Here is a 13,600-nt window from a genome sequence, read left to right as displayed (position 1 = left end):
GTTTTGTTGTGCGCTCGCGAGTTCATTGATCTCGCGCGCGCGTAGATAGTACACAGTGCGTAGTAAATTCTTGGAAATACTACGCCCGAAACTAGGTCACGAGAGTCACGTACGCGGGGTAGGTCAGTACCAAGCACGTGCGACAAGGAGGTCCGACTCCGCTAGACGAAGACAGTGATAGTCGAATTACAAAAATTACCTTTTACATAAATTACGATATCTCCAAAACGGAAAGTCGGATCGACAAAAACCAAAAGCCATTTTAAAAGGGAGGCTTTGCCGCTTCTAACAATACATCAACAATTAATAAAACAGTAATAGTTTCGGAACTGCAGGCATCTAAAGTTTTTAGTATTTTTAATACGCGTTAATAGGATTTCACAAGGCGGAGAGTCAGACGTAGCGGAATTTTAAAAATTACGATTGTCTTTACACGATGATACCTCCGAAACGAAAAGTCGGATCGAGAAAAACCAAAAGCCATTTTAAAGGGGAGGCTTTGCCGCTTCTAACAGTGGTTCAATTATTAATAAAGCACTAGTAGTTTCGGAACTGCACGCGTCTAAAGTTTCTAGTATTTTTAATGCGCGTTAATAGCCTTTTCTAAGGCCGAGAGCGGAATTTTAAAAATTACCTTTTACATAAATTACGATATCTGGAAAACGGAAAGTCGGATCGACAAAAACCAAAAACCATATTAAAGGGGAGACTTTGCCGCTTCTAACAATGCCTTGATAATTAATAAACCACTAATAGTTTCGGAACTGCACGCATCTAAAGTTTCATGATTTTTATTACGCATTAACAGGCCTTTCTGAGACAGGAAGCGAGAGACAACGGAATTTAAAAAATTACCTTTTACATAAATTACGATATTTCGAAAACGAAAAGTCGGATCGACAAAAACCAAAAACCATTTTAAAGAGGAAGGTTTACTGCTTCCAACGATGGCTCAGTTATGCAGAAAACATGAATAGTTTCGCAACTGCACGGGTCTAAAGTTTAACTATTTTTAATACACGTAGTTAGACTGTTTTAAGACAGTGGAAATTGTAGATTCACTCTTTTCTTTTTTTCTATTTGTTTTCTTTCTATTTTTCTCAGAAAATAAACAATAAGAATAGAAGTGAATATTCTAAAATTCATTGTACGTGTACTATCAGAAAAGTCGTGAAGTTAAATGGCGCTAAAATAATATTGTGTGTTAGAAATTCTAAACGAAATTTTAAAAACGATCATTTGACCGATCGCGGTAGATTTAGTGTTAAATGCGTCTGTAATTACGTTAACTCGAATCAAATTTAATAAAATTGTTTCTTTCGTTTGTCTTATCACGGTTAAATAGAATTGCAGAAGTGAATGATGTAGCAACGTACAGATCAGAAAAGATAAACAAAATTTGGAAATACATACGTTAATCCTTAAATTCATATAGGAATAAAATTGTAAGTTTCTTTTTTTCTGTTTCGATTAAAACAAAATCGAGACACTGAGAAAAAGATTTGCGTAATTTAAAAATGTTTTAATATAACAACTATATAAAATCTGTTCCAAAAGAGACGAAAGAAATTAAGAAAATTTTAAAGTACGCCCAAATCAAATTCTTTCAACAAAATTACATTTTTCACTACACAAATCACAAAACACCGACAGAAGATTGTTTAAATTTCAAAACGATATTTTAAAATTTTTAAAAATTCAAAAAGAAGAATGATCGAATGATTATAACAAAATTCTACCATGCTTTTCTTCCGTTTACTGAAAAATATGCAGTCTATTGTACAAAATAATAGAGAATACAACTATAAAAATGTAAAGTTCAGGATTAAAATACAGTCAAAAGACCAAGGAGAAATATTTGTAATAAGTAGTCGTTCTTGAAAAGAAATAAAAAAAAAATATAGTAAAAACGCATAAAATACAAATACAAATTCTCGTAAAATGATACTTTTCTTCCGTTCTGTTTCTGTCGAAACAGACTCGGAGAATTAAGAGTAAGATTTTTGTAACGTATTTAGGTACGTAGTGGGGAATGAAAATTAGTCTGAAAATAGGTATTCCACGTTTATCAGCGACGAGGCATTTTTCCCAAGCGTTACACCGTGGTTATGCAACCGAATAATAGTCGCTGGCAAACTCTGCCATTACTTCCGCCGGAACTGAAATTGGACCGCTTTGCTCGCGACGAACAAAGCCACTTAAATTCCCATTTCCAGCTGATAGCTTACATTTCGGTTACCCTAAAACGTACACGGGAGAATTTCTTACCCGGATAAACGAGTCGAGCAACGAATGAAAAGTAAACAAAATTTTAATCGGTTAAAATTAGAATTACAAATAATAAAATGAAATTATATTTCGCATCGAACGAACAGAAGCTCCTGGTACGAACGTTGAGAATAATTGGCTCTATGTTTATTACTTGCTATCTATTATTTGAATGTGTACAGTTTAACTCCGCTTTGAACCACGGGAACGTAAAGGGGACAAAAGACTTCCGTGATCCCACTTCCGCGTACGCGGGAACAGTTAATTTGTGGTCTTGATACGCTTCAATTAACCCCGCAAGCGGAACATAATTTTCTGTTACAAATTTGATCCAATTCGTTCTTTTGAAACTACTCGGAAACTTCCGTCCCGCTGTTCCCATTTCGTTCGACTTCGTTTCACTTTTTACTTTCAACTTTCCTTTCGTACGCCAGTTCTGAAAGAGAACATACAGGGTGTATTCGGCCACCCCTGGGAAAAAATTTAGTGCAAGATTCTAGAGGCCAAAATAAGACGAAAATCAAGAATATCAATTTCTTGACTGAGGCTTCGTTAAAAAAATTATTAAAAAATTTTAAATCACTCTGGAAAAATTATTTTTGGTTGCAGGAGACAATTGTAATCATTTTTGGTCAATAGACATACCCTCGAAATCCTAACCATTTTCGAGAAAAAAATTCCTTACCAAAAACGTCATAACTTCTGAACGGATCGGAGGATTTTAATGTTTAAAAAAGCAAATAACGCGTACTTTAGTGAAGCATATGAGGAAATTCTAATAATATTGAAAAAGTTGTTCCCTGGCCCCGTAAAGTGAGAAAAACCCAATAGAAATGGTCTAATTTTCAAACAGCCATAACTCCTATAATAGTGAATATATTTCAATGAAATTTTGGAGGGAAGTAGAACTCATGGGCACCTACAAAAAAGTATTAGACAACTTTTCTATAGGGCGTCAAACAAAATTATTAAAAATCAAAAACGAATTTTTAACAAAAATTGACAGAGGGTAGGTGCCTTTTTCGGCGAAATTGACAAGTTTCAAATCATTCTGAAAAAATTAGTTTTGATTGCAGGGGTCAATTACAATCATTTTTGGTCAATAAACATACCCCCGAAATCCTGCATATTTTCGAGAAAAAATTCACTATGGGCGATACTTTAAACGTTAATAACTTTTTAACGAAGCCTCCATTAACAAATTGGTATTCTTGATTTTCGTCTTATTTTTTGCCTCTAAAATCTCCCATTAAAATTTTTCCCAGGGGTGGCCAAACACCCTGTATAGGACAAACAAAATGTCCTCAAGTGCAAAAATTACCATTATTCGTGCAACAAATCGCACAGCAACAACCTATAAACGTCAGGAAATCTCTCCTCGAGTACCGAAATCATTTGCAATTGATAGAATGCCAAAAATCATCAATATCCATCGACTTTCCATTCCGTTGTCCCGCTGCAGTTCGAAGATCGAGCGTCCTGACGCAAGCAAGAATGTTAAACGCGAACGTCGATATTTTTGGCGAGTCCCGGAGCCGCCATAATTTGTAATAAAGTATGCGTGTTTTTGGCGAATGAGACAACGGTTCGTCGGGACTAGAAATAAAAAAACAATTCTTGTAACGAGTCCAGAGATGGATAGAATTTTATTTTCATTAATTCGCTATATCGTACGTTTCAATAAAAGCATTTTTTAGCTGCAGAGCTCTCATCACACACCTGTCTAAAATTTCCTTGAAATTACTGTACACTATATTTGTATCTTCTACCTTTAACTGTGTGCAATAAAGACATCTGATTGTAATAATAATAATAACGGTAATAATACTTTGCAAACACAAGAATAATTAAATTTACTCCAGTAGCAGAGCATTTAATTTGTTTCGGTCCTTTAAAAATTTCAACGATTCTTAAATACAATTTTTTGAAATACGGATTTCTTTTTCACACTATTTCTACTCCTGTTTCATGCATACCTATAGCGATTAAAGCTTTTCGTTGCAAACGACTATGAAAATAAATTTTATATAATTAAAAAATTAATTTCAAGTTAAAATTTTAAAAGATATCTTTCGATAACTTTTGATAAAAATAGAAAACTGTATTCTGCATATTTTGACGCAATCTTTTGTTGGATAGCACCTGTGACAGGTAACAGATTTAAAAATATATAGAGTGTTCGGCCACCCCTGGGAAAAATTTTAATGGGAGACTCCAGAGACCAAAATAAGACGAAAATAAAGAATACTAATTTGTTAATGGAGACTCCGTTTAAAAGTTATTAACGTTTAAAGTTCCGCCCGTACTAAATTTTTTTCTAGAAAGTGGGTAGGATTTCAAGGGTATGTGTATTCACCAAAAATGATTGTAATTGACCCCTGCAATCAAAAATAATTTTTTCAGAATGATTTGAAATTTTTTAATTTAATTTTTTAATAACTTTTTAATGAAGCCTCAGTCAAGAAATTGATATTCTTGATTGTCGTCTTATTTTGGCCTCTGGAATCTCCCATTAAAATTTTCTCCAGGGGTGACCGAACACCCTGTATATGATATTTCTACAGTTGTTAAGCTTCGATGATTAATTTAGTAATAGTAAAAAGCAGGGATTGAACGAAACTTAAAATTTTCAATTAATTGTAATATTAAGAATTTCCAAAGAAACAGAAAATGATTATTTAAAAACGTCCAATCCCAACTATTATTGATTATAGCTTGGCATCGTTCGGACATACTTTCCACGAGATTTTTAGCTTGAGAGATCGAAATAGATCACGATACCTGGTAAGTTTGACATATTAATTGTTTTATTGTAAACGCACGTTTTCCTCGAAACTTTTTGTTGTTTCCAGTTGCGGCCAAATGGATATCTCTACTGTAAAGTGTGCAACAGTACATACTTCGATGTTGCGGATCGTTATTCTCTCCAAGCACCCAATCTATATATTCATGGCCAAACCACTTTTCTGCGGAGGGCAACAGACCTCTTTCATATAATTGAATTATGCGTGGCGCATTTAAAATGCCAATAAACCCCAAGTGTCGTGGTTGCGGGAATTGAAACAACCCCAAACATGAAATTTTATTGGGCGCTTAACCCTCAAACAACTGTACTCGATCTATAAATACCAATTTCATTATTTCGTTATTACATATTAGTTTTAATGTTTCTTTTATTAATCGTACTATATTGTACTATTTTCTAATACCTGATTAGAAAGATTTAATAATTTTGAAAGTACAAAAATTTATATAGATTGAGGTGTAAGTAAATCAATTTTATTTTACATCTCCACACAAATTTGGAACTGTTAGTAATTTTTAAAAATAATAAGAACTGTTAAAAGTATTAAATCGGGTGTTAAAAAATAATACAATATAACACGATTAATAAAAGAAAAACAAACAAAAATTCCACACACCATGGAATTTGAGCATGGGATAAAATATTACTCGTCTATTTACTGGAATAAACCTAAATAAGTGATTTTTTCAAACATTTATTTTGTTCATAACTAACACGTGAATTTACAAACTTGTAAAATATCATTAAAATCTGTGAGGATTAAATGTGACATTCTTTTTATAAAATTCGGTCAATAATCATATCGGTGACACCAATTACTCCCTTTTCACGTTCGAGTAACCGCAAATAGACCGACCGAGGCGCAAAGGCAATTAGAAACCTATTAAACCGTTGATTTACGATGGTCAAATATTAAAGAGCGAGCCTCGTGACAGAGCTAACGTGAGGAGCAAATTCATGAACGTATCGTTAAACGAGAAAAAAGTCAATTGAGAGGAAAGGAGAGAGAAACAAGAGGACAAAGACGCGGACAAGCGCTCGATCGGGGTAAACTATAAACGAAAACGTACAAATAGACGCTGGTAATGACCGAGTGACGCAAAAAGCAACGCGCAGCTTAAAGATACGAAAAACCACGGGGATAAGAAGCTAAAATCGTTGATGCACCGGCGCGACCAACTTCACATCCGTCGGCCCTAAATGCATCAATGTTGTTCGTAGCGTTACGATGAAGATATAAAACATAATTATGATTAGCGTCCGATCCTTTCATGGCAATGCCAATTTCGTTACACTGCTACCGAGTTCTGTTAACATCGCTAATTAGAGGCAACAAATGTCGTTGGAATCCGCGATTTTTAACGGGTTTACAACGAGTCAGAATCGCACATTACCCGTACGAAATACAGTGACTGTCACTTAAAGACGTACACCTAGCGGTTCAGCCGACATTTTTTCAATAAAATATGAAAATTGTACTAAATTATCGAAACTCGTATAGAGGCATATAGTGTAATGTTTCTTTATTTGATACATAAAAACAATATAAAAAAACCTTTAGTAGTACTCAGTAAATTAAATAAAATTTGAGATTGTGTGAAACTTAACCGTCAGTAAAAATCGTACACTGTTGGTATCACTGGAAATCCGGTGAATCCCCAATTACTTTTTGTGTAACAATATTAACAACGATTGAATCTGACTGATTTAGCAGCATTCTGATTGTTATATGCGTTGTTCTGCTAAAATTTACTAAAATTTTGTTTAAAGAGAGCAACTGCTAGTTGAGATACGAAGAAATATTTTTAACGTACAATTATGTGGATAACTTAAACGTTTCTTTATCAGAGTTTAGTTTCTATCATTTCTCTTGGGTGGTAAAGTATTCTTTCTTCGATGATAACTTTTTCTTGTCATAACATTTTGAACTATTGTTCAAGTTTATATGCAGTAAATTGCAAGGGTATTATTTTACCCAGGCTTGTTAGTACTCGCAAAAAGTATATATCTTCTTTTGTACACATCTAATATTGGTTTGTCTCCTTCAAAAAGTGAAAGTTTTCTTTCATGTACAAAAACCATCAACGTGCGTGTTGCGTTTCATTTTTCGAGACACAAGTCAGGAGGGTGCAGCCGTGTCCCTTCTTTGGCTTATTTAGACAATTAATACAACCGATTGGGTCTGTGAACTGTGTCATTCTGACAGTTTCTTCCGAATTGAACAGACGTGCCCTTCCAAGTGTTTCAAATAAAGACAAAGTTTAGTTTAAAAAATATTTGAACTGTATGTTTTATTTTTATCCCACCACCTATTTCCAATATCTAATGATGAATAAAAGTGTAAAGAAAAATGTTGTCCCTGACTGTACCTATTAAATCGAGAGAGGAGAAAATACAGCAGTGCAGCCATTATATCTGGCGAGAAAATTCGTTGCTTGAAAAGTTATCGATCGTCGGGGCCGAACCAGCAAGCGTGCTCCTGATCGTCGACGAAATCGAGTCATCCCGACTCCCGAGGGATAATCGTTTGTGCTCGGTTCTCGCGGCTAATTTGCGTCCGTGCGTGAGGCGGATCACCCCGTGGCTTTGCAATCCAATCACGTCATTAACAAGCGCACTAAATGACCACACGGTGTCATTACTGTCAATATCGTTTTATCGTATTTTCTAAAATGCATCGACACGGTATCGAGAGTGGCGTTATCAGGATTATTGGTGTCATCGTGACGGTCATTAAGGTGATCCTCCTCCTCCTTGGACGTGCACCTTCCTCCGCGATCGTCGCACCGAAGATGCAGAAGGATAGAAGCCGCCGGTTGACGCGATCGCACGCTCGGCTTCGCGATCGTCCGCTAGCCAGATCGGCTTCAATTATTCAAATAAGCGTAGATGAGAGAGTCGATAGCCTTGGCGGATGCCCGACTGGTAGCTGCCGGCTCGAGGAAGCACCGGTGCCGCGGGTGCAACCCATAATTCGTAGACGATCTTTCTTCGAGCCGCCTCGGATGCGCGGAGACAGGACTCGGTTACCAGCAGCTGCGGTACGGACTCAAATGAATTTTTCTCGGCCAAACCGGGCGACGGATAAGCAGCCCGGCCAGTCTTAACGACGCCGGGTTTCCCGCAAGAATGGCCTGTCTCAACAAAGTGTCGAGAGAATAATTACGTTCCTACGTAAACGTGGATTAACGAGACGATTGTTCTGCGCAACCGCTTGGCGCAGTCCGTGGTGGGGCTTCCCCGATTGACGTCGAGCCCTCTAAAGAATGTTCATCACGCTCCCAAGCGGCCCGCGGAGGTAATGACAAGTTTCTTTTTTCCCTCTCGGTTTCCAGCCGGGAGTCGTACGTGCGACAAGTCCGTCTCTTTTTTATCTTCTACGAGCTACGAAGAATGCACGAGCGCAACCAACAACTCGAAGAATCCAAAGGTGTTTTATTCTTTCAGGATATCGGGTTGCGTGAGTGAGATAAACGGATGCTTCCAATTAGTAATCGACAGTTTACAAACTTTTTACGCGGCACGATGCATATTTTAATTTATCGAGCGCGTGACTGCTGGACAGCTCGTGCGATGATTATTCAACCTTATAACCGGGGGAGCTGCGCTTACCGAATGTATTATGACGAGTAAACTCGTCGTGTCCACGGTAAATATGAAAAGACACAATTTGCATTTTAAACGGTTATTAAACAGTAGGGAATCTTGATACGTTGTACGCCAGGATCTCTTTACGTTGTAATGTTAAATTAAAGTATTTTTGAAGAATCAAACTATCACGTTACATGGATGATACCTGTGTTTAATACGTTATTTAAAATGCAATATTTCGTTCAATATTAATTCATTCTTATAAACTTTTTGGACAAATTATCTTTAATCATCTTAAATAGTAAACTGTTTTTTGTTCAAAACGTGTTCAGTAAATGGTTTTAAATTATTTGAAAAATCTTATTTTTTATATTTTTTTCAGAATGGAGTTAATTTACCTTGAAAAATTACTTATAAATAGGGGTAAGATATATCTGATTCTCGCCAGTGAACAATTTATCAATAAATCGCTGCAAATTACAAATGCGTGATTTGAATTTGCAATTTCACTCAGATGACCGAGGCTATGGCTATTATAAGATTGTTATAAATTCTTCCCAACTACGCGTGATATATTACTCCATCACCGTTTGCGTATAAATAACACTCATGTAACTAATATTAAGTACAGACATTAATTACCACCGTTTTACGCGAGGCGTGTTAAGAGACTACATTATTATTATTATGTCGATGAAATAAAATAACTATCGCGGTAGAAGTGGAAAATTAAAATCGTTTATAAATTCGCTATATGTACCTGGCGCATACGTTGCTCTTTCAGAATCATGTTCTACGTCTTTTTATGAAATAAGGTCTAAATATGGGAGCTATATTTTATCAAGAACTTGTTAGAGTAAAGCCAAGGAATGTTAAAAGCGAAGAAAAATTTATTAAAATTCTACTTAAAGTATTATCGAATGTACCTTTTTGTACATTTGTTGCAAACAGTATAGTATGTAACATTATACAATGCAACAGTTGTTGCAAACAGTATAGTATGTAACATATAGTATGCAACAGTATAGTTAACAAATTTTAAAACACACAATACTACATCATACACTATCAATAAAAAAAATACAAAGTTAACATAGTTTCTTATATATCTTGTCTATAAACTTTATTGAAATATATGTTTGTTAATACTCTGACAAATGATAATATAATTCTATCCATATTACACCCCAAAAGAAATATGAGTTAAGTATGTATGTAATATTTCTAATAATTTGACTAAATGATTGTTTCATTCGTTTCGTAAAACGTTAAAATATTGTATGCCTCGTTTAGCGATGAAATCAGACGAAGAAACTATTCTGTTTGCATTTTGAACAACATGTAATAAAGAAAATATAAACACTAAGCAAACAGGATTTGATAAAAATGTATATTTGTTGAACAACAAATAATTATGATCAACAACTCAAGCGGAAAAGTAGCCAACAATGGATTCTTTTTCAAACAATTCTAAAGAAGTTTAGATTTAAATCTTGTAACTTATGACGTATTACAATAATTCGAAATGCAAGAAAATACAAATCAACATAGAGGAATAAACGATCTTGAAATAGATTTACGAGCTAGTTTCGTTCCATTGTGTGTATCCGTGACGCGAGAGCAACAATAAACGAACTTCATCGTTCGCGTACGAAGTTGCTAACTCAATCGATGAGGTTTAGCCGAAGCCAGTCGTACCGAAGTTAGAATTCACTATCGGCAGAATAATTACGAGTCGCACCGTGTATTTTCAGTTGGAAATAGTAAGGAAAGATTTATCTGTGCAGGATTGCGCCGGCCGGTTGTTCAAGCAGCAGGGTGCATTTATAAATAATACAACCACGAAGAAGAAAGCAGGTAGTCCCGGTTAATAAACGTCAAACCGTAGTTACTGGGGTAACCGGTAGCAAGAGTGTTACCCCAGTGCGTACATTAGCCCGCATAATTTTAGCACTTGCACCGCTTGAACGGAACTCTTTCAGCGTTGCGTCACAGTATATCGTGGGTGAAGATGGCACCGTTTCGTTACATAACGCCCTTCGAACCATGCCTTTGCTTTATGCGCAATCCTATTTTCGTCGTATAAATTTCAAGCCGCACCGCGACGACTGTTTCCCTCTATGCGCCTTACTATTTCTGATAGAGACGATCATTGAACTATCCTCCGCGATTCAACGCGCCACGGTTGCACGGGCATACGAGCATGCTTATTTCCAATCCGTGCAACTATGCATTCACGACTCGAGGCGAAAATTTCAAAACGACAAACAGAAACTTTAAAGTTTGATTATCGACAAAACGTATGTGTTGAAATTATTGATAGTTCTTAATCTGGGGTTCAAGGAAGTCGTAGATAGATTTCTTGGGATCTTAGATAAACAACTAGGCTGATTTAGCCATGGATGAAGTCGTTGATCTTAGAATTGAACATTTGGTATAATTGGAGATTAACTCAAAAAGTCTTGGAAGATTCTGGTGTACCTACAAAAGACTTTCAATTGATTTTAAAGAATGCTATTCTGAAAACGTATCCATGACAAATAAAAGTTAAGAACCTCTACTGTCACTCTGAAGTCGTATACCCATTATCTACGTTTTTTATTTAACCTGTCAATTTGGTATGGTCTATAAAGAACCAGTAAACGACAACTATTTTAAAATCTTGATTTACCGTGGAGTCAAGGACCTAAAAGTTATTTTATTGCAGCAAGACTTGCATGTTTCTGCACACCACGTGCACTTCTATCGTCTTACTTCTTCGTAACCACAACGATTGATTCAACAATGTCATAAACTCACGAAGGGGCACGCGATGTTAATGATCCTAACAAATCTCAAACTTGTAAACTCAGTTTCTCTACAACCGTCTGAATAGTACACAGGAAGGCCCATAGTCGTACACATGTCTGTCTATTTCGCCGTGCTATCGAATAATTTATTATCTGCTATTTCAAAAGTGTTTTTTCTAGACTTTACGGTTTTCACTGCGAGTGACTATATCCGTATACGCAGTAAAAAAATACAAAATTGCAGAATTTTGTATTGGAATTCGAATAAAGTATAAAAAGACGAGTATGTATTTTTAAATAAATAGAAATATTAAGAAGATTTTTTATATTGCATCGACTTAATAATTTTTTCAAAATCGGAATTATATGAAAAAATGGATAATTTGATGATATGATGATTGTATCATCTACTTGACAAAACGACTGCTGTACCGGTTACGAGTTAAATATTATATTGGATTTAAATAATTGAAGAAGCACGAAATATATCCACCAAAAAACATGCTACGATCAATTAATTGAACAAGCCTCGCACATATGGTGAAATCGATAGCAAGGCAACGTAATTATTCATGCGATACTTTATTAATATCTGTAATGCTCTACTTAATAGCTATGCACAAGATAGATGTCTTTACATATTACTCGTACTTATATTAATATTAATGATATGTTTATTGTTTTACTCTCTGGCTATCGTCCACCTAGCTGCCCATTAACAACAACTTCAGACGCTTTAGAGACTCTGCACGATGCCGCTTATTACGTGGGTGGTTTAATATTTATGAGCGATTAAAGTCGATTATGACAATATTCATAATCCTCAAACTCAATATTAAGCGATTACTGTCTTTTATTCAATTAATTTCCGAAGAAACTCGAATTACTGATACAAGGTGGTCTAGTAGAAAACCGTATTTATACTTTAAGGAACAATATAGTAACATATGATGATAATATAGTAATATATGGTTCGATATAGTAACATACATGCATCCACATCAAAAAATACTTAAAGAGTATACATTTGAAAAATTACTTGTAATTAAATCATTAATATCGTCACTATTGAATAAGATTTAATTTGAGAAAACCCGGTGTAAAATATGAGCAGTAACCTGATTCTGTTAAAAACAAATAATCTGAAAGTGTAATATTGCAATTATATGTATCCTCTAAAAAAGGAATCAATTCCTCCACAAGATAACTAGTACCGCCATTAACTGACTTGCATGATTTTACGATCTGTTAAAATGTATAGTAGAGTACTTTTTAAAACACTGAACATTACCATGTGATAATCTTTCTCGAGCAAACGATATTCTAATTACTACGAACAGCGTATCATTTAATTTATCGAGCATGATAGAACGTATCGCGTAGAAGGAATTTGCCGGCAGTATCGCGACGCATGCGCAGCGACAATAGCGTGTGTGTTAAACATGGCGACCGTAGCAAGGTTTTCACGGCGAGTATCTTCGTTCTCCCGGCAATTTCGCGGTGTCACCCGTTTTTACAGCTCGTGGCGCGGTGACAGTGATGTGAAAAAATGGCGAACCAGTGTCGGATACATCGCCGCGGCTTCTATAGCACTTCTTGTCGGATATTCAAGACCAAACGTGGTGCACGCCTTAAAATCTCGAAAGGTAAATACAGATTTGCATTTCCCTGTCTCGCTGCATCTGTCGTATAATTAATACACGCCTACTTGTCTGTTAAAGACAGATCGTCATATGTCAGTTTAAACAGCAACACTGTCTTGATTTCAAATAAAGGTTATGTTTAATCAATGTGTTTTTGTACATCACCATATTGTAAATTTATTACTGTTTTCTAATTGCTTTTAATCAATCTGAATTCTTCTTGATTAGATAACCATGCTACGAATATGTCTTTTTATCAGAGGAAACATACAATGGGACATTCGTAAGACATGGTTGTAGGTTATAGGTTAGGATTCTAGTTTTTCAGGAAGTTCGATGTAAACAAGGTCAAATGATACATAGTTTGAACGAAATGGGAATTATACGAATAAGGATGTAATGGTTGTTTCAAGGTCATTTGTAAATAATTCTCAGCCTGAATACTGCAATTTTTATTATTAACAAACCCATTGCGTCAGAAGTGAACTTCATACCTGATTTTC

General features: G+C 35.5%; 1 protein-coding gene and 1 long non-coding RNA gene across 4 annotated transcripts in view; both read left to right on the top strand.

Moving 5' to 3' along the window:
• The first annotated feature begins 8,430 nt into the window (after positions 1-8,430).
• LOC143343833 (uncharacterized) lies at positions 8,431-9,505 on the top strand. Its single transcript, XR_013080015.1, has 2 exons — positions 8,431-8,723; positions 9,048-9,505. It is a non-coding gene; the product is annotated as an uncharacterized LOC143343833 (long non-coding RNA).
• Positions 9,506-12,875: 3,370 nt separating this feature from the next.
• LOC143343963 (calcium uptake protein 3, mitochondrial-like) overlaps positions 12,876-13,600 on the top strand; it is a 34,502-nt gene continuing 33,777 nt past the window's right edge. For 2 of the 3 annotated variants that reach the window (XM_076769461.1, XM_076769451.1), the window contains exon 1: positions 12,877-13,100. In XM_076769461.1, the coding sequence (XP_076625576.1) occupies positions 12,897-13,100 (204 nt within the window). In that variant the 5' untranslated portion in view covers positions 12,877-12,896. Of the gene's footprint in view, positions 13,101-13,600 lie in introns of all 3 variants that reach the window. The other variant, XM_076769442.1, reaches the window with a different exon arrangement.

Source organism: Colletes latitarsis, chromosome 1 (genome assembly GCF_051014445.1).
Source record: "Colletes latitarsis isolate SP2378_abdomen chromosome 1, iyColLati1, whole genome shotgun sequence".
Lineage (NCBI taxonomy): Eukaryota > Metazoa > Arthropoda > Insecta > Hymenoptera > Colletidae > Colletes > Colletes latitarsis.
Note: the sequence above shows the minus strand (reverse complement) of the source record. Positions and strands in the feature narration are given on the sequence as shown.